At 39.6% G+C, this 23276-nt stretch overlaps 1 protein-coding gene across 3 annotated transcripts in view; it reads right to left on the bottom strand.

Annotated features, from left to right (window-relative positions):
- Positions 1 to 16158, bottom strand: part of TBC1D19 (TBC1 domain family member 19) — a 55131-nt gene extending 38973 nt beyond the window's left edge. For 2 of the 3 annotated variants that reach the window (XM_054825057.1, XM_054825058.1), the window contains exons 1-4: positions 15991 to 16158; positions 5276 to 5348; positions 4470 to 4515; positions 2622 to 2697 (exon numbers count right to left, since the gene is read on the bottom strand). In XM_054825057.1, the coding sequence (XP_054681032.1) occupies positions 2622 to 2697; positions 4470 to 4515; positions 5276 to 5348; positions 15991 to 16089 (294 nt within the window). In that variant the 5' untranslated portion in view covers positions 16090 to 16158. Of the gene's footprint in view, positions 1 to 2621; positions 2698 to 4469; positions 4516 to 5275; positions 5349 to 6835; positions 7406 to 15990 lie in introns of those variants that run through there. The other variant, XM_054825059.1, reaches the window with a different exon arrangement.
- Between the last annotated feature and the right edge of the window lie 7118 nt (positions 16159 to 23276).

The following is a 23276-nucleotide window of genomic DNA, read 5'->3' as shown; positions in this document are numbered from 1 at the left end:
AGAGAATACAGTATAAAAACTTCAGTCTGCCACATAAGAATGAGAAAACTGAACTAATTTGAGAAGAAAAAGGGTTAATTATGAACATTTTAATATCTACTCTAGAAAAATACTAATACAGTTTTAATTACTGATTCAGAGTCATTCCAATAACTGTTATCAAAGTAAAATGGTTTTCAGTGAATATTATCCTTCTTTCCAGAATTCTGAAGTAGAGCAAAATTAATTAAGATAGAAAAGGATAAAGAAAATGTCAACGAGCTCATAACAATGGAAACAGCATCTTGAACGGTGGCTGTGCATAATAAAAATGGAAAATGACTTATATGGAAAACATTTTTCTACCAGGACAAATTTTGTCGATAGCATCAAAATATTCTTTTCCAACTGTTGTGATGCTAAAAGACAAATAAAGTGAAAAAATCTACCTACAGATAAAACAAAGAGTCTTCTATCTTCAATACATTAATTAGATTTCCGATACCTAAGGGAAATAAATTGGTTAGTTTCCACTTTTATTTCTCTCTGAAAAGGTATTAGCAACCTGTACATTTGCATTTTAGCTATTTCCAAATATTTTAAACAAACAAAATCATCAAAACACTGACATTGTAAGCTTTTTACATCAAAAAGAGTAACAAAACCTAGCTGTGATTCAACTGATTCGATCATGATTGTTTTCTTATGGACCTGTTACATACAGTGATAAACATGTGCACATCTTGAAAATCAAACACACGTACCTCAGTGGTTTTAGAAAATATAATGTTAATTCCCTAACTGTGTATTTATTCTCTTTTGCAACTATCACCATTTAACAATATTTCTCTATGAAAAGGATTCATATTGAATCCTTTATTGAAGAGATGTATTTCAAGAAAGGACTTGAAAGAGGATCTACTAGTTTTGGCTGGGACAGTCAATTTTCTTCACAGAAGCTGGTATAGTGCTGTGGTTTTGATTTGTGACACAAACAGTGTTGATAACATACCAATGTTTTAGCTATTGCTGAAAAGTGCATACATAGCTTCAAGGCCTTTTCTGTTTCCCATGTTTCCCCACCAGCTGGGGGTGCACAAGAAGTTGGGAGGGGACACAGCTGGGACAGCTGACCCCAACTGACCAAAGGGATATTCCATATTATATGACATCATGCTCTGAATAAAAAGCTGGGAGAAAGAAGGAGGAAGGGGAGACATTATGGCATTTGTCTGCCCAAGAAACTGTTAGGCATGATGAAGATGTGCTTTCTTAGAGATGGCTAAACATCTGCCTGCTGATGGCAAGTAGCAAATGAATTCCTTGTTTTGCTTTGCTGGTATGTGTAGCTTTTGCTTTACCTGTTAAACTGTCTTTATCACAAGTTTTCTGACTTTTGCCCTTCTGATTCTCTCCCCCATTCTGCTGAGGGGCATTGAGCAAGTGGCTGAGCTGCCTGCTAGGGTTAACCCACCCCAGAGGATATGGATGCCTAATACTCTTTGAAACAGGGCTATGAAATTTTGAAACTAGTAAAGATGGGCCTTCTCCTACTCATTCCTAAGCTATTAGAAAAACAGTCCTTTCCACATAGAGCTAAAATTATTGGTTGCTGTAGGTATTATATACACTTTTATAAAATAATAACCATTGAAACTGGTTTAGACAAACATACACATAGATACGCCTCTGTGGTTCTCACATTAGTAACTGATAAGAGCGATTATTTTCAGACAATAAATTGTGGCATTACATTTCACATCACAGAAGAAAAATTAATACAATCTTTATCCCCAAATGCTAAAGACTGAAACCCAGGACAGCAAGATAAGACTTAGTGGAATAAGCAACAATATGATTGAAAAAGTAACACAATTTGTTGAATACCTTGTAAGAGAATACTGCAATATATTTCTAGGCACGGCTGAGTTAAATACAATTTTATCCTTACCTCAGATACTTTGGTTAGATCATATTCTTGAAGCTTTTTTTTTTTTACATTTTTATGTGGATTTTTTTTATTTCTTTCAAATGGCACATATTGGTGAAAAATAAAACTTATGAAGCAAAAATATTTTTTTCCTGACACCAAATATCCTCATTTAATCTTTTATAGTCCAGTTGCTCTTATTTTCCTTCAATATGCCTTAATACGTCTTAAGCTCCTTAGCTGTATACTTTTCATCTTCCTTCCACATTTAAGTACTAAATACATTTCTTCTTTCTAAAGATCTTGCTATCTTTGCAGCCTGTTGTCTTTCACTGCAAAACTGCCTGCCTGTGTCTCTTCAAAACAGTTTTTGTAACTCTAAGTGAAATGACCTATAACTACACTTTTTCTTCTTCCCAACAAAATCAAACTCTCTTCCTTGACATAATTCATATTATCTCTATTCTACCATATTCACCTACCTGCCACTATATTCTACTTCTTTCATGGCTGGAGAATTACTTGAGCATTTTTTGTATGTATGTAAAGGGTCACATATACAACACCACTATTATTAACTTTGATGCAATTACAAATCTGTGTTTTTCCTAAGGTATAAAACCTAGAAATTGTACAAAAACATTATACAGAGTAAATCTCAAATAGTCTAATCGAAGATGTGATATGAACAGTAAAATTGATAACAACCAACCTGTGCTTTTCTCATATAAGCTAATGGTTCTTTCATATGCTCAGGCGGCGCTGCAGGATGACAGGGCGAAGGAAACCTTAAAGAAAGTACAGTGTATTTTAAATGTTCAGATTTTTATTTTGCTTAATTAATCCTGTATTTGTAAACCTAAACATACACTTCTTTCATGAGAGCACTAGTAAAACTGCTGTGTATGATGATGAAGACTAAAAACAAATATTATTTTTAGAAGTATTTCTTCTTCATCCTTTTCTATAGACACAAACAGTGTAATTATTAATAACATTTCAACATGAGTTCTTATATTAAAAATAATACTTCCTCATAATTTCACATATTCGTAGTATAAAATCAAATAATTCTATGAACAAATCAGGTATTTAAAAAGTATATGCTCTTTACATCATGTCATCTTTATTAGTACCTGGAACTTTTACTATCCAGGATACTATATTTTTTCAAGAGACAATATATTTTTTGAAGGATTTCCTTTTAAAAAATCAATAGTGAACATGTATATGCCCAAAGCAATTAGAACTTTGTGGAGTTGATCTAAGCAAAGTTGAATATCAATTCATAAACTGCATTATGCCAAAATATAAAAGCTGGAACAAAATGAAACAACCAAACCACTAATTTATCTTCCAGTAATGTGGATAATTTCCAATGAGTTACTGCCAAACATTTTATCCAGCTTAATTTTAATTGTCTCAAATGTCTTTCAGGAAACAAAATTTACACAAAGCTTCTTTCATAGTCAGCCTGAATTTTCATTTGTTTAAATGTAGTCAATCAGTTCCTATCATATGATTTTGGGAAACTCTCCCCAGACTTCTTCCCATTTTTAACTGGTAAAGTCACTCTTGTACTTGCTGTTAATTTGTTCTGGACAACTCTGTGCCTGTGTGTGAAAAGGAATCAATACTAACAGGTTTCAGCAATGCTGTTTCTTGGCTTTTCCACAGTGGTCATGAAATCATGGTATTCTTAGTTAATTTCAAATTTCCAGGGCTAAATTCATTATTTTGCAGCTTATTGCCATGAACGCAAAGAAAGTATAAGCATTAGTCCAAAAGACATGTAAATATTTTTCCCTTGAAAAATATGATGAAGATGAATCCTTACATTTACAAGTATTTTGCTGAATCAATTCCCTTGTATTACTAAGACACTTTGTTCAAAACTGGTAACTCCAATAAGCTTGTTTAAATTAGCACAAATAGATTTGCATACACATTTCTTATTATATAGCTGCATTTATGGCTATATCTGTTATGAAATTCACCTTTCCACCTTGCCAGAATGTAGAGGCAACTTATGCTTCCCAGAAGTCTCATCCAAAGTTCACTGAACAATAATAAAAAGGGAATTTCACAAATTTCAGTGTGTTTATAACCATATCCTAAGCATGATAAGCACTGGTCTGGTAAGTCTAGAGATCCAATATCTTAAAGATTTTTTTTAAATAATCAATAGAACAAATGTGTGCGATGCCATCATAAACATCCAAAAATAATTAAAAGACATTTGCAGCAGCTACCTCAGCTACACAAGAATTATATTATGACTGTTGGTACCTTTGGAAGTAAAACAACAAAGACATTACTAAACTAACAAAAAAATTTGGTGATATTTGTTTCACTCATTCTTTAAAATGTACTTGCGTCCAATATTTTCCCTGGGATGAAAAAGAAATAATGGCACTTTAAAACCAGAAATGAAGCAGGCACCCTTGGTATGACAGATCTTGCAGATAATAGTAACACATCATACACCTATATATACAAATGAATCAAAAGTATATCATGTGAGTAGAACTTATTAAATAAAAATACTAAATAAACTCACACATTGAGTTCACTATAAACAGCATTCTGAAGCTTCTTTTCCCAACCTGTTAAAAAAACATCCAGAAGATAACTTTAGGAATTAATACTAACGAAACATGAATCAGAGGTTGCTTCGCAGTCACTAGAGTTTTCTGTTCTGTCTCAATTCAGATCTATCTACTAGACAGACAGGAAGAGATGAAGAAATCTTAACCTAATTAAGATAGGAAAAATTGCAAGTTGAGATCTGTATAGAGGTTGAATATCCTTTACTTCCATCTACTGCTCAAATAATTACAACACAGTTTTGGTTAAATAATTATATGCTATTTTTTCAAAGCCATCATATTATTAAAATAATTATAAATATTAATAGACAAGTGTTCCTGATTATTATAAATCTTGTATCAGTTACTATCAAATCTTCACATTATAGTTACATAGTTAAATTTCCGATTTCCATTGGAAGTTGTAAGCTAAGGGTAAAATTTTCAAGAATACCTCCAAGAATGCTAATTTCCGTTTTCAGAAGTGACTGAACTCTTGTATCATTCAGAACTTTCAAAAAAATTACGAGTATCTTATAAAACGATAAAATCACTTCTTTGCATAGTATGTTTTTCAAAATGCTGCAGGAATCCAGGAACTTTTTCCCTTTTAATTTTCTCAATCTCATTTAATAATCTGGAATCACTGAGTGTCTGCTTCTGGCTACTGTCAGTAACAAGACACCAAAGCTGCACAAACTATTTTCATCATGTATGTCACATATGTTGTTACGTAGATCTATACTATTCACAAATGTATCAATGAAGCATTACAAACCTGACGTCTTCAGAAAATCCTTAATATCTTCTTTTAGAGATTCTAGTTTAATTTCTGGTTTGTGTAGGCTAACCTAATATGAAAAATAGATAAATGAATAAATAAATAGGCATCAAGCAAGCACTAAAAACAAAGTAAATTGTGTATTTTAGGTTATGAAATAAGAATTATACATGCTTAAGGATACACACAAAGCAAACTGCTTCCTACTAACTTGACAATGGTAATCGCAGCCAAAAAAATCAGCCGACTTTTTCCTCACGTGATGTCTTTGCTTTTACATAAGTGCTAAGAGCTGTATGTGGGGACGGAGAGAGAAGAAGGGAGAGGGAGTATGCAGTGACATATATGCTTAATATTCTGAGCAAGTACCCCACATACTTAGCACAAATGCTAGAGATTAAAGGATTGGTCATAAGGTACACAAGTAAATAACTAGAAGCCACTCACTCTATTCTACACAAAAGAATTGAACTGAAAACGTTCCACAACTTCTCACAGTTTACCTCTTTCAGACAAGAAATGACATCTTCAAACTTCAAATAAAAACTACGGACCAAACATTCCTCACTGCAGCTGTGCAGTTCACCAGCCCTAACAGCACTGTTGACAGCATGGCATGCTTTAGGTCCATCACACACAACTAACAAACTCCACAATCCTATCATTTGCCTTACAGTTTATAGATGGAAAAGGGTATTTGCTGTGCTGCACGGCTTGCTGGAAAAGTTGGTCTAGATGAATTCACAACACAGAATTTTACGGAAATCTTTCCATTTCCCCTAGGTGAAAGGAGGAATGGCCAATATTGCCGAGATTGATAGCATCAGCATTTCTGCTCTTATTTTAAGTTACCTTGCCATTACAGGTAAGGAAGGCTTTTATAATTGGAAGGCTTATCAACTGCAATAGCAAAGAGACTGTAAGCATGCTTTGTGAGAAAGAAGATCATAAGCACAAACCATAAGGTGTGGTGAGTTGCATAGCTCTCATGTCAAATGACAAACATGATTCCATTCAGCACAATGGTAAAAGCTGGCAAAGGATCATCGCTGAAGGCAGGGAAACAAAGATTTTCATGGGATTTCCTGGGCAGCTCACAAAATACCCTTTCAAGCAACAGCCTCAAGGAGTAATTTATGAAGGATTCCGTCTGAACCTACTTTGATGGAAAGTCCTATGTCTGTTTTGGACTAACATGTGTGGTGGGTTGACCCTGGCTGGAGGCCAGGTGCCCACCAGAGCCGCTCTCTCACTCCCCTCATTCACCAAACAGGGGAGAAAAGGCATAACGAAATGCTTGTAGGTCGAGATAAGGACAGGGAGAGATCACTCACTAATTGTTGTCACGAGCAAAACAGACCGAACTTAGAGAGGGAATTCATCTAATTTATTACTAGGCAAAACAGAGTAGAGGAATGAGAAAATAAAATCAACTCTTAAAACACTTCCCCCCACCCCTCCCATCTTCCCGGGCTCAACTTCACTCCCGGCTTCAACCTTCCCCCCCTCAGCGGCACAGGGGGACGGGGAATGGGGGTTACGGTCAGTTCATCACACGGTGTTTCTGCCGCTTCTTCATCCTCAGGGGAAGGACTCCTCTCATCGTTCCCCTGCTCCAGCATGGAGTCCCTCTCACGGGGTGCAGACCTTCAGGAGCAAACTGCTCCAGCGTGGGGTCCCCCACGGGGCCACAAGTCCTCCCAGCAAACCTGCCCTGGCATGGGCTCCCCTCTTCACGGGTCCACCGGTCCGGCCAGGAACTTGCTCCAGCGTGGGCTTCCCACAGGCCACAGCCTCCTTCAGGTGCCTCCACCTGCTCCGGCGTGGGGTCTTCCACGGGCTGCAGGTGGAATCGCTACACCCCCTCATCCTTCCTCCATGGGCTGCAGGGGGACAGCCTGCTTCACCATGGCCTTCACCACGGGCTGCAGGGGGATCTCTGCTCCGGCGCCTGGAGCTCCTCCTCCCCCTCCATCTGCACTGACCTTGGTGTCTGCAGAGTTTCTTACATCTTCTCACTCCTCTCTCCGGCTGCAAAAGCTCTCCCTCTAAGTGTTTTTCTACTTCTTAAATATGTTATCACAGAGGTGCTGATTGGCTTGGCCTTGGCCAGCGGCGGGCCCGTCTTAGAGCCGGCTGGCATTGGCTCTGTCAGACACAGGGGGAGCTTCTAGCAGCTTCTCACAGAAGCCACCCCTGTAGCCTCCCCGCTACCAAAACCTTGCCACGCAAACCCAACACACATGTCAGGCGGAGTTTAAATTTTTTCTGCTGTAAGGCAGTGGTTTTGTACCTCTCCTGTATGAATTTTAAATAAAGTAACATGCGTCAAACTGGGCAGATTATGCCTTACTGTTCCTCAGAAGTTCTTGCACACGCTTTTGTCAATGTTCAACTTTGTCTTCTGGGTTAAATATGGCCAATTTTAATCCCAAGATCCAGGTGTGTTTACCTGTGGGGACTGATACACATGCTTTAAAATCCTTTTTACATGTGCAAAAAATCCCTCACAAATACAACTCATTGACAGATGATGAATCACAACACAAAAAAAAGCTTTACAATCTACTAGAAGGTGGGTTCATTGTCCTGACACTGTAAACAGTGCAAGAAGTGACAAAAGTGCAATCAGGAGAATAGAATTTTAAATCTCTGATGTTTACACATCTGTAAAATTTGTGAGCTCTAGGGTCACTGAAGAAGGTTGGACACTCATATTGACAATGCTTTTTTTTCTTGTGGTTTCCTGAAAATTCTGGAAATTGATACAGCATATTGCATTAGAGGGGATAATGGAGTTCAGTCCACACAGATGACTTCCCGTTTTCCCTGTCAGGCCAAAAGACACAACAGAGGACTTTCTTGTAAACTGCTGCTCCCAACAGAGCCTGCTCCCAGCTGCAGAACAAAAAAACAGTGATTCTCTTGTATGCAGCAGGGTGGCAGTCAAAAAGGAAGCAGGACAGCACTTTGGGGAAAACTTTCTCCACGGATTACATTAGTGCATTGATCTCCATCAGTTACCTTCACCTCTTCATGCCCATTTATTCAGTCAAGTTCTATTTCACTATTCCTAGCCCTGCTGCAGCAAATACTCCTATGCTAATCTTTAATTTATCAAAACTTTTATTTTTAGCCTGTTTCCTGTGCCCTTTTCCTTTTCTTAACTGTAAAATGCCCTACTGAGACAAATCTTCATATAAGAAACATGAAAATACACCCCCCACCCCCCCCCAAGTTATGGGGGTGCTTCTGTCCCCACTCTTGTCATTTCAGGATGTAATTGCCAAAGCCTCCTCCCATTTCTACTTTTCCTTTTGTAGAAATGGGAGGAGTGCTATGCATGCTATGCAGAGCTACAGAGCCACAGAACTGTTTCTGTTAAGGACTCCTTGCATACCGGATTGTTGATCAGTTTTCAAATCAGAAATTAGACACCTGAAAGGGAAGAATCTGGCAGACAGTCCAGCTAGCAGCTGCAGCCAGTTCTAACACAGAACACCATAGCCTACTCTGTGTAATATAAACAAGTAAGAAAATACTTATTTTGGTAGGAGAAAGGAAATCCCTTCAGAATTGTTTTGCCGTAACTTAACAGAATGGTACCTCTTTGGAATTTACACAGGTGTTTATAGGCACTAAATTGAGAAGTCAAGGAGACTTACAGAGCTGATGTTCCAAAATTACTAGACCAGGTCTCCCACATACTTTTATTTTCCCTTTGGACTAACTAGTCTAACTTATTTCTGTGTTGCATTACGTTGCAAAAAACATTTAGGTATTTTGGTAGGGTTTGTTTGTTGTAAACTGGTTGATACAATGTACTGCCTAAGTATCATTTGCATTTCAATGAAAAACATGTTGACAAAATTTTATTTATATAAAAAGCATTACTACAATTTACACTGATAAAAATGCCTGGCTAGGGTTTATTGGGAAAAAAAGACCTTGATGAAATTTGTACTGATGAACTGAATTAATTCCTGCATGAACAAAATACAGCATATACCCAGGTAGAACTACGGTTTCAATGCACACATCTGGATGAACAAGTATCATGCTTTTTAAAAAAAAAAAATCTAGTACTATCAGGAGGCCATCAGAAGCAGAGTAAAGGAGAGTGCACAATATAGGGGAACAACCCATGAAGGCAAAGACTGACAGCCAGACTAGGAAAGAAATCACCGTATTCAAAGGCTCAGGCCAAGACAGAGTTCCTGAAAGGAGACAGGGATGAATGCAGCGTAATTCAGCAAGCAATAACAAGTTATTTTTATTACAAGTTAATGCCTCAAGTTTCTCTTAAGTAACCGGCACTGTGCATATTCTTATGGATAGACCACCTGGGTTCAGGCATTGGGTGTCCACATTTATTTAAAGTCTCAGTCAACTTCTTGCAAATCAAGAAGCAACTGGCTGTTAGACATTCCTTCATAAAACAAGCTATCATTACAGCATTTCTTGGCACCCCCTTGTCCTTCAGCTGTACAGGAGAGAAAGGATAGTTTTGGGACTTTAAAAATTTTGCCAAACCTTCTGAAAGGTGGCTAAGGTACCACTAACAATCCTTTGTATTTATGTTCTGTGCACATCTTTGGCTTTGGTAAGGTATCCCACTGAGATCTGGCAGTCACTATCATAAGTGATACTCTAAATGGATTACACTTTCTGTACTTGGATGCCAAGTAGGAAGAAAATCCAGACACTCAACATTGATCGAGCTGAAAGCAAGCAAAAGGATAGCACAGAGCTAGTTGGAAAAAGTCGGTGGGTGCAGTAAATTGATTTGTAGAGCAAGTGAACAAATCTATTTGCAAATTAGCATCTAAATTTGGAAATGGCATTTGGTCATCATGACTGGAGCAGCATTGATCATGCAAGAGGACAGACAAGCCATCAAGGCACAGCACTTCAAGTATAGGAAAATAGCTAGAGGACCAGCAACATACTATAAAGAGAAGGCTTGACAGAACAAAGTGTTCCAGCATAACTCCTGCGTTAAACTATTTCTTTTCTCAACAAGAATAAACACTGCAAAGAAGTGATCCAACTATACTGAAATGTGGAACCGCATCAGGTGAACACATACTTTTATCCTGCTGCAAACAGTTCTGCAAATAACTTTACACTATCTAAATATTTTTACAGGCTATCCAACATAATTTCTCTTCAAAGCCTTTTTGGTTTAGACAAATATGCTCACTTTCAGAGCATTTATTACTGTTCATTATGATTTTGCACAAGTGGACAATGGTTTTAGCTTTTATTGCTATTATTTCCCAAATTACAATAAAGCACGCTACCCCAAATATAGTCCAACTTTAGCAGAAGTAAATTTAACGACAGCTAATAAATATTCACCTTTTCTCACATGCTCCATTCTGCCATAACTAGATTTTATCAGGATCAAGACAACTTGTTAAAAACCACTTCAAGTACAACCACAACAATTTCAATGTAAACACTCTCTAAACACTTAAAATCCCACAAATTTAAGGGAGTGATTTTGGTTTTGGTTTATATGTTTCTGTAACAGAAAGAGGGATCATTCTGAGCATAACTAAACAAATTTCAGTAAGCATAAAAGCCTAATTATATTGACAATTTTCCAACCCATCTACATTTCTACAGTAATTACACTAAGGGAAACAGTATTGTAAACTTTCTTATACAAGGAAAAATAACCTAGCAGTTGAAACAGAGAGCTTCAATTAGGCTCGTACAGGAATGAACAGCTTCAAATGTTATGTTCTCCCACAGGATACATTTTTAATAATGTAATTCCGATGTTTTAATAAATTTTCTAGGTCTTATTTGAATACAAAATTAGCATTGCAAACAAAATACACACACGCAAGGTAAAACATATAATCTACATTACTAAAAAAATATCTGTGAATCAAGATTGCACTGCTTTTAAACTCCATAATCTGTTCAACACATTCACAACTGCATTCAATTTAAAAGTCACTGCACTGCAAATGTTACTGCTGAACCAGTTAAACCAAAGTACAAGCTCTATCAGGAGGGGACAGTAAGCCCTTTGTTAAATACAATGCACGAAAAGGAATCATTAATTATCTATGATGACTCATGAGCCTACGTTTATTTGCTAAGTTTTATTAAATAAATGCTACGTTTCACAGAAACATTCTCCTTCTTAATTTGATCTTTTACTTAAGTAGGGATCAGTATCAATTTCTTTGTTTTTAAACTGTTGGAAAAAAATGTCAAGAAAATAATACCCTCAGATATCTTGCAAACCATTCACTCCACATAAATTATTCTAAGATATTTACCTGTACTCCCTTTAGAAGCACAGAGTCGGGCAATACCCCAGCTGCAACATTCCCAGTGCTCCCAAAGCAAGTTCCTCTCCTTCTTTGCCCCATCTGAAGTCTCGTGAAGACCCTTACCTCTCACTTTGACTAACATTTTCTTTAAACCTTGATGGTACTAGTCACAGCTCTGTTCAAAGAGTGATGGCAGAGTCCTCTCTGAACAATCATTCTGATCATGACACATCCTAGCACATCTCCTCCCCGCACCTTGTTCATAGCTTCAGGTACCTCGTAAAATCTTTTCTCACTCCCAAACTTATTACTTAATTGTCAGAGTGGGGTGGGATGGGGTGTCAGGGTTGATTGTTACACTCGAGTTACCACTTTTAGCCTACTTTGACAGCAATTACCCTGTTTTTCTACAAGTTCTCCTTCAAGTTGTCCCACTACAGGTATACCTACAAGAAACAGATCTGAGAACATATACACAGAAAATGCCCACAGGAATTCCTTGTATTTTGAGTCTCTCTTGTTCAATTTAAAACATAATCTTTATCTTTCATTTTATTTTCACCTCCTGTTTTAGAAAAGTTCTTCAGGAATAAACTACTGAACCTTTTGTTTGTTGGTTTTGTGTTTGGGTTTTTTTTTTTTTTTTTACCTTTACTTGTTATTTACTCCTGGCCACTAGAAGTTCCAGGCAACTCAGAGTCAGACTGATTTCTATTAGAGGTTTGCAGAGGACAAAATTTAAGATTGAATAATCTGAATTGATTAATAAAACCTGGCTTCCTTCAAACATGATAAAAATGAAAGTTTCTGAATTGTCTGCAAATGAAAATGTGTTAAAAAGGTAGCACTTTTTTTCATCTCTGAACTGTCCCATGTTTATCCATGTCAGTTCACTGACAAAGATTTTCCCTAAAACAAAATTTTAGCAAGACTTCACAAAAAAAAAGTTTTCAAACTGCATTTTGTGATTGAAGATGTCTGTGTGTCAGTTTCTCTAACCACCTCTAATTTTTACCTTAAAAACATTTACATTTCAGAAAGGGAAGAGAAAAATTAAGACAAAAGCAAACAAATTTGGCTACAAACTCACACAGTGAAAGTTGCACCTGAGAAACTGAGATCAGATTTGTCCTCTGATACCCCAATAGCCCCAGCAGCAATTTTACCTGTTGAAAAGCCACTATAATATTTTGGCTCTTTGTAACTGTTACTCTTTCCTTTCAAACACCCTACAAAATATGATCAGAAGAAATTCCAAAGCAAATGACTGGCACATTTACACTCCTTCCTGCATTAATCTCTTTGTATCACCTAGAGGCACATTATCAATATACCAAAACGCAACCTACACAATCAACCTAACACTTATTTTCCAAATCGTCACTAACAAGCACATGACCCTACCTCTGCTTCAGTCCTGGGGACAAAAACGTGATTATCTTGGTATCCCCAGAGCTAAAGCTGTGACAGCAAATCATTTGGTGCCCATGCCAAACTTATTTCAAAGAGCTTGTGTATCACAGTCCTTGACACTACCTCAGGCTCTCAGTGACAGCCAAGCACAGCACTGGCGTGATCACTTCATAACCACAGGGCTACTCTATCACCTCTCACAAATAATGTCAGGATATTGTGTTTTCCCCAAAATTCTATTAACTCATGAAAGAAACTGTTCATTTTGAGCTCTCCTTCCTAGGCATTAAAAGAAGAGATGAATTTACAAAATTTGTTAATAGTTTGTGAGACTACGAGAACTCTCAAAAATTTCAGGCAATATTATAATGGCCCTTACAATCCATTCTGACTCTCATGTTTTCAGAGACAGTAAATATTTCTGAGGAATGAGTACCAGCAACATCATTTTCTACACTGACAGATAAAGAGGAATCTTCGTAAAGGTAAAATATAAATGTAGTATAAATATCCAAAACAATAAGGAAGTTTTATTCTGATGCATTGCCTCAAAAGACTTCTCAAAATACAGTATGCATCTCCAAAACCAGCTTAAAAGCACCTAAGAAGGGAACACCTGTAGATCAATACTGCAACCAGTACAGACCGAGCATTGTTCAGAAAATGACTGTTAGCCAGCAGACACAAAAAAAACCCCGACCCATCACATCTTATCAATAAGCTGGAGTTCAGATGTGACACACAGCAACAGCAAAGATTGCGCATTTGATAATGCAACTTCAGAAATACTCCATGTAATGGGAGGGAAATCAAGCATTAATATAGTACAGAGAGTAGCAAAATTCAGAAACCTTCAGAATTCTATACAGCTGCTAAGGGATGGACAAAGATAAGAAACTCACTGATAGGGCCTTTGCAACTGCACAGTATAGCAATAATATGACTATACAAGCATTATAAATAAAACAAGTCTATACCGTACATGAAAGAACATAAATGCATGCAAGGCCAATAAAAAAAAATTCAAGATCAAGGAGAACATACAGATTCCTGACAAGCACGGTGTACATTTGGCCCTGTTAATTTAAACTACAAGCTCCAAAAGATGACTTTACATTGAAAAATCCTCTAGTTGATGTATCTAAAAACTTTGCAGTCTTTCAGATCACTACACTGAACTATAGCTCTGATTTAATATTCTATTACAAACTCTTCAAACACCTACTCTAAGAGTCAACCTGAATATTTGTTGCCCTGTTTATTTTCTTTCCCCTTAGCATTTCAAATTACTAGAATAATCTTCTGACCTATATATACACATTTTTTTTTTCTTCTCCAAGAAATTTGTAAAACAGTGTTCTGCAAAGCTACCATGACTGTGGAAAAAAAAGCTATCCTTTGGCTGTGGTCATTACACTGCGTTTTATTTATTTTATAGGTTAGCTTTACGCTTTGACTATGCAGAGTTTCTACTTGTATTGAGTAAATTGATATGCTATAGAGTCAAGGAGGGATTTAGGCATTTAACTGCCCTTTCAGACATCAAACACCACCATGGAAGGGCACTGCTAAGGTCCTCAGTGTCCACCTGTACAAAATGGCTTTACAAAGTAGCCATCCACCAGCAGCGTTTAAACAACCAAGTCCTGATGACACCAAGCTTCCTCATGTTTCAAAACAAACATGCAAAGTATCAAGACTGAAATCAGGCCTCACAGGAGACAAACAAAAGAATGAATACAAAGGTAATTACTGATTATAATAGAATCTGTATGTACTTAAGTTGTTAAAAGAGTCCTGTCCTGAAATCCCATCACTGCTTTTATCGAGGACAAGGTCTTGCATTTGACTCCCCACATCTCATCTCAGACTATTTGGGATGCTGAATTCCCCAACGCTTACCAGAACCCGACGCCTATAGTCTTTTATAGTTCCGGCCCCCTTCAAGTCACGCACATTTGCTTACAATGTGCTTACTCACGTATTTAGAGAGCAGTCAGTCAACAGGAGAAAAGCAGACATACATTTAAAAAAGCATTTAGAAAACAAATCAGCAAATTTAAAAACAAAACAAAACCCAGAAAAGGCATGCAGTAACGTCACTTGCTATGGAAAGCTTTAGGGACATTCAGAGAAGAAAATCATGTTTCATTTAAAAACCCAGCAAAACCGAGGCAGATAATGGACATTCTATCCTAAAAAAAACCCCAAAAAAACCCCCCAAAACCAAACAAACAAAAAAAGAAACCAACCCAACAAAAAAAAAAAACCCTGTACAATTTTAAGCTGTTTGAAAACCAAAACAAAAAAACCAACCACCAAGATTTTATAAAACCCAACCCAAAATATTTCAGTAATGCACAATAATCGTTATAGCACCACTACCATGTTATTATAGTCATGAAAACTGACACAATTTTAACCTGAAACATCCTAAATGAAGTTCAGCTGAAATATGAAAATCTGGTTTCAAGTGCAGATAAGTTACTAAATATAAAAAAGCAACTGTTTCCCCAGCTACAAAAATGTACTTTCATGTGCGTTTTTCCTTTATTTTCACTTCCTTTCACCAAATCCTCATTTTCTCAGGGGCACTCTGGAAGAGGAAGGGGGAGGGCGTGTGCGGGTATTTAAAGCTTTCCAAATTAAGAGATTAAAAGACAAAGCGATTCATTTTAGGAACTATTTCAACCAGTGAGATTTCAAAAGGATAGTCTTCATATTCACTGCGAAATCCTTCAGTCCCAAAGGGAGAAACTATAAATACAGCTCTAGAAACCAACTAGACGGCTCTCCGTCCTCGCCGAGGAGGGAGGGAGGGAAGGAGGGAGAGGAGGCCCCGGGCCCCCCGGGCCCCCCGGCCCCAGTGCAGGCCGCAGGGGCTGGACTGGGCTGAGCCGGGCTGAGCTGAGCCGGGCCAGGGGCGACGGCCGGGAACAAAGCGCCGGGGAGGGGTAGCGGGAAAGGAAGGCGGGCCTGGGGGCACAGCGCCAGGTCGGGGCTCACCCGGGCCTGTCGCTCCAGCTGGGAGTGGAGGCTGGAGCCCTTCAGCCGCTGCACGATCCGCGCTATGGTGAGGGAGAGCCCGCTGTCCGGGTCCAACATCGCGGCGCCCCTACCCGCGGACGGGCTGCTGCAGCGGACCCCTTTCACCGCGGCACACCGCCTCGTTAAGCGGCGTTACCAGGCAACTGCGGGAGGGGGGGCGGTCCTCCGCGGCCGCGTCCGGGTGGAAAGCGACGCCTGACAGAAATGTTCCCCACGCCAATGGTGACTGGAGCGGGACAGCGTGCCTTCCGCTGCCCGGTGTGGCGCAGACCCCCGCAGCCCCTTCGCGGCTCAGCCAAGCAGGCCCCACGCTGTCCCCAGAGCCGGGGAGACCGCCCCGGTGGTGCCTTCACCCGGCGCCTCTCCTCGGGCACTTGGCAGGCTTCCTCCAGCCCGCGTGCCACGCACACCTTGGGCTGGGTAACGGTTGCCTAAAGCTCTGGTGAAAATCTCACGTGCTGTTTCTATTCCCTAAATAAACGTTTATAAGGTATCACTGCTGGAAAGGAAGTCGGAAATAAGTGTAAGGAAAGCCTGCGTGTGGGTCTTGGGCTTTGGCCACGCAGCCTGAGTGCCAGCAGCTGGCCACGCTGGTGTTGGGGACCCAAAGGCGCCCGTCCTGCTCGCTCGGCCCTTCGCTTCTGCCCTTCCCCTTGCAGGGAAAAGGGTCCTCGTCCCCATCCCCACGGTCTGCGTCACTGCTTCAGCCTTACCTGTGTGCCCGACCGCTCACGGGGTGTGACAGCAGCCTGCAAAGGCATTTGTAGCTGCTGTCATCTGCTAGTCACCGCCTGGTCTGTCTCAATAACGAGTTAAATAATATCTCACATCACCATTCCTTACAGCTTAATTAACCTGTCTGGCTTTGCCAGAAAGGACTAAGCTCTCTCTTACAGTCAGCTATTGCGCCTTGACTGAGCTGCTGCAATCAACAGCTACAAGGCAGCATCTTCTTGAATTGCTTCTCAGCTAGAGCTGACAGCGAAAGGACTTCCAACTCATTTCAGTCAGAAAGATTAGCTTAAAAACATCTTTAGCTGCGCTTTAAGTGGCTTTGCGCTAGTATGAGGTAGAGGGATTCGTATCGTTAAAGCTTGAGAGACAATTTAAAAAGCTGCTTTTTAAGGCCTGAGGTATCACATCCAGATGGTGTGAACAGCAAATTCAGCCCCAAGGCTCCTTTCTGTGAGCTTCCTGAGGAGTTCTAGTTGACCTCTACTCGGGTGAAGTTTTATTGCCCTCTTGAATATTTCACCCCTGCCTGCTCAGCGTGGCGAGGCATTAGTTCAGGCTCGGTACCAGGAGCCGACAAAGCCCTCGTTTAAGCAGAGCAGCTGTGTGGCACTATGTACATCTTGTTGGCTGATATAAATGCAAGAAACTTTAATCCACTTAATCCTTCTGGGCAAATCTGTTCCTATATGCATCAGTAGCAGGACCATGTAATCAAATTTTCACTTAATAATTTATAAAGCTGAAATACCAATTTTGAAAATCCCAGGGTAATTAATAAATAAGCTAGGAGAATTCAAGGAGGTAACATGGAAAAGCTGATCACTGACCTCGAAAGCCAAGCATTAATGCCCATTTTCAGCTCTGAGGATGGCCATACCTCTGTAAAACAAAGAATGTTTCAAGATTCTGAAACATCAGGTTGTAACTTTTTCACTGCTGTGAGTGAAGCAAATGTGATGAAATGAAGATAGATGTCATCTTGCTAGAAAAAACAACTAGATACAATAGGTATAAAAATGCACCTGAGTTCATCTGTCTGCAACCTCTTTTGACTTATCTGTGTGCATTTCTGGATAAATGAAGTTTAAAGAAGAATAGTAATAGAAGATCAGAGATAAAAGTTCTTGAACCAACTGTAGAGAAACCTGAAAAAGTCACTTACGCTAAATCAGAACACTGAGGAGAGCTCGCTTCTCAATTCATGGAATGCACACGAAATCAACTGCCCGGTTGTCTACCACTGCCTTGAATATCTATTCTGATATACATCAAGTTTTCTGTCAGTTCTGCACTTACAGGCTAATATGAAGTTAGGGGCAACAGTGAGCACCTTGTTTTTCTCTGTGTACTGGGAGTTAATGTAATATTTGCCTACATTGCCAACTGAACCAGCGTACAAAGTGTAATAGCTTTGTGTGCTTGTTCATAATAAAATTCTACAGAGTTCACATAGAGGCAGTACCTCTCCTCATATGGGTTTTGAGTGTGGGTTTTTTTGTTTTATTTGTTTTTAATTGAGGAGGATTATTTGTTTGTGTAGGAACTTACCTGCTAAGACAAGCACACGCAGAAAACCAGGGTGTGCCACCAACCTGTGCAGCTCAATGCCTTTAAGTCCAGGGTTTTACACTGCAGCTGCAAGTGTCAGAGGAAGCCCTCCCCGCTTGCCTGGCACAGTCCTCAGCAGCATTTTCTTTTCCATTTTTTGAGAGAACCTGTGGACTGCCACAGGGATGGAGATCTTACATTACATTTGGCGAGTGTGTTATTTACCAGGACTGCTTGATATGTGGGGACTCAGAGGTTGGGTACATTCCTGCTGGTAGCACAACACGGTGTCTGGCTGTTTTCCATGCCATGATTTGCAGGCACCACGTTCAGCCAGATGGCGGGCAGTGGAGCGGGACAGAAGCCACGACACCTTGCTGGTTAGAAGTTCCCCTACTCCTGGGGAATATGGGGAAACGATACATTAGGTGAGTTTCATATGCAATGCGTAAGACTTTACAGGTCTGCAAAAGCCATCTTCATCTCTATAGGTGAACAAAACAGGAGAAAAATGACAGCTGCAGATGAGTAATTTCCTGCAGTTGACTACCTCTGCTCCAAATCTGCCTTTGTTTGTTACCCTCTGCATGTGCACATCTGTCGGTCTTCATTCCCTGTTTTTCTAGGCTATTTCCAGTCTGGTTTCCTTCCTCCTATGCACAGGATTTCTCTTTGGTCAGTTACATCTCCAATATGGGTAGGAAAACTTAGTTCTCATAAATGCCAATCAAAGCTAAAAAGCAAAGCAATATAAATACATAATCTTTACAGAATCTCACTCAGGGCTGTTAACAGCTTCTTGTGTATCCTTACCATATCCAGTTAAGAAATCTCATGCTTAAGTGCTTGCTTCTTTTTTGTTTCCTTACAAGGACCTTACTGCATAGCAGCTTGAGAAATATGGGGTCATTGTTAAAAAATATCACTTAAATACCAGGCATTGGCAGAAATCCCAACCAACGCTTTAGCCTGTCCCCCTGGTATCACATGATTGGTTTAACTTGGTTCATGTGATAAGTGTTTGACAATTACCGCTTTTTCATCGTGATTTACTTTTAAATTGCAAGTAAGCAACTGCAGTGCAGTCAGCGCAGAGTGGTTTTATGATGTCCAGTACCACATACCAGAGGTGGCTTGCTGTTTTTTTCAGAAGGTCTGGTGTAGGTGTCATTGTTTTTCTGTTTTGCGTTTGTTTTTTGGTTGGTTTTTGTTTAGGGTTTTTTGTGGTCTTTCCCTCTCTTCTTCTCAGTCCTACACCCTTGAACACCAATTCTCTTCCCCGTTGTATTCCACCTCCATTTACAGCTGCAGTGATCTACATTGTTATACCTTTCTTTACTGCGTTTTATGTCAAGTTACTGCAGTTAGCTGTACCTGATACTGGTATCCCAAGTGTCTTTTATTTATCTGCCACTGCAGGTCTGGAAAGCATCAAGAATTTGGCAAGGGAAAGTAAAAATTACATAGTCAGTACCTGAAATATTTCACCCATATTTGAGGGTGACCGAGCACTGGTACAGGCTGCCCAGAGAGGTTGTGGAGTCTCCTCTGGAGACATTCAAAACCTGCCTGGACACAATCCTGTGCAACCTTCTCTAGGTGATCCTGCTTTAGCAGGGGGGTTGGACTAGATGATCTCCAGAGGTCCCTTCCAACCCCTGCTCTTCTCTGATTCTGCGATATTCTCTCCCTCTTTCTCCTGGTGGGTTTCCAATTGAGAAGAGAAGAGGATATGAAGCAACAGGTACATCGTACTGTCATATTTAAGGCCACATGACACAAAATACATTTTAGTGCTTCCAAATTATTCTGAAGACCAGTTTATTTCCTGGAGTGTAAATGCAGCCAGTAAAAAGGAAAAACATCCAAAGGATGCACTAAGTGTCTGGAAGCTTGGCTTTTTCCATACAATGTTAGCTGAGCTAATACTAACCAGGGCTGTCCACAGGTATCACAAAAGGAAGCGGGTGCCTTGTATGACAGAGTAATGGGTGAGGGAAGTCAACAAAATCCCAGCAATGTCAGTAAAATCCCAGCAGTCCCAATCCCAAAATCACAGCAGTCAATAAAATCCCAGCACTTTCAGTCAGCTGCTCCCAAGACAGTCTTCCCCTAAGCAATTCACAACGCTCATGCTGTCCTGATCCCACCTTCATCTTTCAGTCTCTTGCTGCTAGAAATGCCAAGTCATGAAGTCTCCTCTTGGGGCTGCTTTCTCTGCAGGGGTGGGGAGGGACTGGAGGGGGGACTCTGCCCCTTTACATGTGCTGAGAGTGGGCACATTCATGCAGTCGATGCTGGCAGGGTATGGTGCAGAACAGGACTAAGCATGCAATCATTGTCACTTTTTATTGTAGATAAGCCGCTTACCTTTCCTGGACACCCCTGAGTAATAGGGGTTTAGTGCTGTCCAGGGGGAGCTACACATTGCATTCACCCTGGTAATGTACCATAGATATTATGTAGGTCTCCAAGTTTTTCCCTTTCTTTGTGCTGCCTGAGACACTGGCAGGAGAACGGCAGCGGGTGCAATCCCTAGTGGCAGACTGGGCCACATGTAAGGAGGGCTGTGTCCCAGCCAGACCAGCCAAGTGCCGCAAAACCCCTGGTTTAAAAAAATGCAAAACCAAAACAAAAAAAACCCCAACGACAATTTTTTTCTGCCAAAACAAAAGCATAAGACATTAAAGAGAAAAAACCCAAACCCAAACAAAACCCACACACATCCTCCCCACCCCCAAAGCCCTCCAAATTTGCCTTCCTTCAGGCAGAATAGGGCATTTTTATCCCCTCTCAGGTAAACTGGATTTATTGTTGTTTTGGATTTTTTTTATCTAAAAAGCTACTCCTGTCCAGACCTTCATTTCTTCTTTCTCCACTTGGAACCATTTTAACTCATGAGGGTTTAAAATCCATAACCCCAATCCTCCATCCTACCATTAGCAGAACTTCACTTGTGAACTAAAGCGTCAGGTTTAAACAGCTACTCCTTGGATTTCTCATCCAAGCAGGTTCTTTCAGAGAACATCATATTTGGTCCTTTGCTCAGTGTGCTCACTCTTTATATTAGACTAGTGTATATTAAACTTTAATGTCAGTTATGGGCCAATCCTGCAAGCTCACCTTTATAACATCCACTGGTTTCCTTGTGCAATCAGAACCACGATATATTGTTTGGAGCTGCTAAGAGAGAGGTGTGACAAAAAAAAAATTTCTGTCAGTGACTCGCCCTCATCAGTTTCAAGATTTATTCAAACTACTGCCCAAAAAGTGACAGCGTATATTTTGACAAGTTTCAATATTTTGTTTAAAATAATTGGTTCCCATGGAGTAATGAGATTTTTTTTGCCCAAATACCACTGATGCAATCTGAAGAATGTAGGAAACTTAGATGTATCTTCACTGATCAGAGTAGAAAACATCTCTTACTGCAGACTATTGTTCATGAGAAGTAATATATTTTATCTAATATGTGGCTGAACTTGAGAGCTAGACTTTGACTATCAATGACGTCAAGGATTATCAGTCTAGTTTTAGGAGTTTCATGTTGCCTCAGTTCTTGATTTTAGGTAATTTCCTACCAGACCTTGGCTTTAGATAGGTATGAGCCTCCCTAGAGAGGATCATGTATCTCAGGTCATAGTGTCTATTACTGGTACCTTTTAGTAGCATTGCTGAGTCATAGCAGCAACTGTGAGTTATCAGATATGTAAAACAACTGACATGCACAAAGTCCCTAATTTTTCTAGTGTTATTAGATTTAGTCCATTTTTCATGTGTTTTATTATTAATCAAGTGACATGGGCTTTAGCAGTAACATTCTGTATCTTCTGGTTCATAAAATCCCATGTGTACATTTACTGTGTATTAAGATATAATTATGCAGATGTAGGATTTCTTGGGCTTAAAACAGAAACGGTGTCTATTGATCTAGATCCATTTTGAAGAAAAACACATGCTGAACCACAAATACAGTTTATATACTGAGTAGTTGATGTATTTCATATATGGTATATATTTTAGATCTTAATTTTAAATTGTATATTCACCTATCAGCAAGTCTGGCGGGAAATTTACACAACTATCGTACATATCCAAACCTTTTAAAAGACATGATAACTGCGATACATTAGCCAGCTAAGGTGTGGAACATTTTAAAGACAGATTTTCCCTGATCCAGCTCCAGGAGTCCACATGCCTGAGCTAAAGATTGGCAGTAGCTTGCCACAGTCCATCCTGCTCAGTGGGGTGCCTCCCTGCCTCCCTGGCGACTTCTATCATTGATCACTTTTGTTCTCCATAGGAGGGACCCCGGCGGCCAACATCCCTACCCACTGTTTACCAAAGGACACATTTTCCAGAGCAGATGGGATAAAAGTTTCTCCCAGCTTAAATAAATATGTGGATACACACTAGTAGCCAGGGTGGATAAAAAATTCCTGGTCTTTGTCTGAAACTGCATCCAGGCTTATACCCATAGGGAGCAGAGCAAGGTAAATTTCTGCTGAATAGAGTGTATAGCATCAACCTATAGATTAACAGCATTAAAATACTTCCTTGGAGTTGTTCAACAGTGGAAGGACTCACCCTCACTTATGAGGCTTTTCGTTTTGATAAAATTAGATTAATAATAAAGGCAGCATAATAAAGATTCAGATCAAAGAGGGGAGGCATAAGCCTGTCCCCTCACATATGTACTGACATACAGGGAAATAATAGCAGGAGATAACACTGATTCTTTGAAGGCAGCTACTTTCAAAATGTAAATTTTTTTCCCTAAGTACAACTGTGAAGGTTTGCAACAAGAATATGAATGGGGCAAAGACTTAAAATAACCTATAGAGCAGGTTTGGTAAGGGATTTGGAGGAGAAAATGTATGTATGTATAATGATTTTATAATTAAATATTCACTTAGAAAAACACTTTGCTTTGGCATCATTAAGCAGTGGTTTAGGATACC

The sequence above is a fragment of the Grus americana genome, chromosome 4 (genome assembly GCF_028858705.1).
Source record: "Grus americana isolate bGruAme1 chromosome 4, bGruAme1.mat, whole genome shotgun sequence".
NCBI classification, from domain to species: Eukaryota; Metazoa; Chordata; class Aves; order Gruiformes; family Gruidae; genus Grus; species Grus americana.
This window is presented reverse-complemented; position numbering and strand designations above follow the sequence as displayed.